The following is a 220-nucleotide window of genomic DNA, read 5'->3' as shown; positions in this document are numbered from 1 at the left end:
CTCCCTCGTAGGATGATGCCCGCAAGCTGCTGCACCTCTCGGACACCATTGAGGAGGGCACCATGCCCAAGGAGATGTCAGACATCATCGGGCGGCTCTGGAAGGACACGGGCATCCAAGCCTGCTTTGACCGCGCCTCCGAGTACCAGCTCAATGACTCGGCTGGCTAGTATGTGGGGAGGGGGGCTCTGAGTGGGGGAAGGGAGTGTATGGGCAGAGC

General features: G+C 61.8%; 1 protein-coding gene across 1 annotated transcript in view; it reads left to right on the top strand.

Moving 5' to 3' along the window:
- Window positions 1-11: 11 nt before the first annotated feature.
- The window catches only part of LOC104271988 (guanine nucleotide-binding protein G(t) subunit alpha-1-like), a gene marked incomplete at both ends in the record, with an annotated part of 824 nt that continues 615 nt past the window's right edge, over window positions 12-220 (top strand). The window contains 1 exon segment of the mRNA XM_009866851.1: window positions 12-169. Coding sequence (XP_009865153.1) covers window positions 12-169 — 158 coding nt within the window.

Source organism: Apaloderma vittatum, unplaced genomic scaffold (assembly GCF_000703405.1).
Source record: "Apaloderma vittatum isolate BGI_N311 unplaced genomic scaffold, ASM70340v1 scaffold34753, whole genome shotgun sequence".
NCBI classification, from domain to species: domain Eukaryota; kingdom Metazoa; phylum Chordata; class Aves; order Trogoniformes; family Trogonidae; genus Apaloderma; species Apaloderma vittatum.
This window is presented reverse-complemented; position numbering and strand designations above follow the sequence as displayed.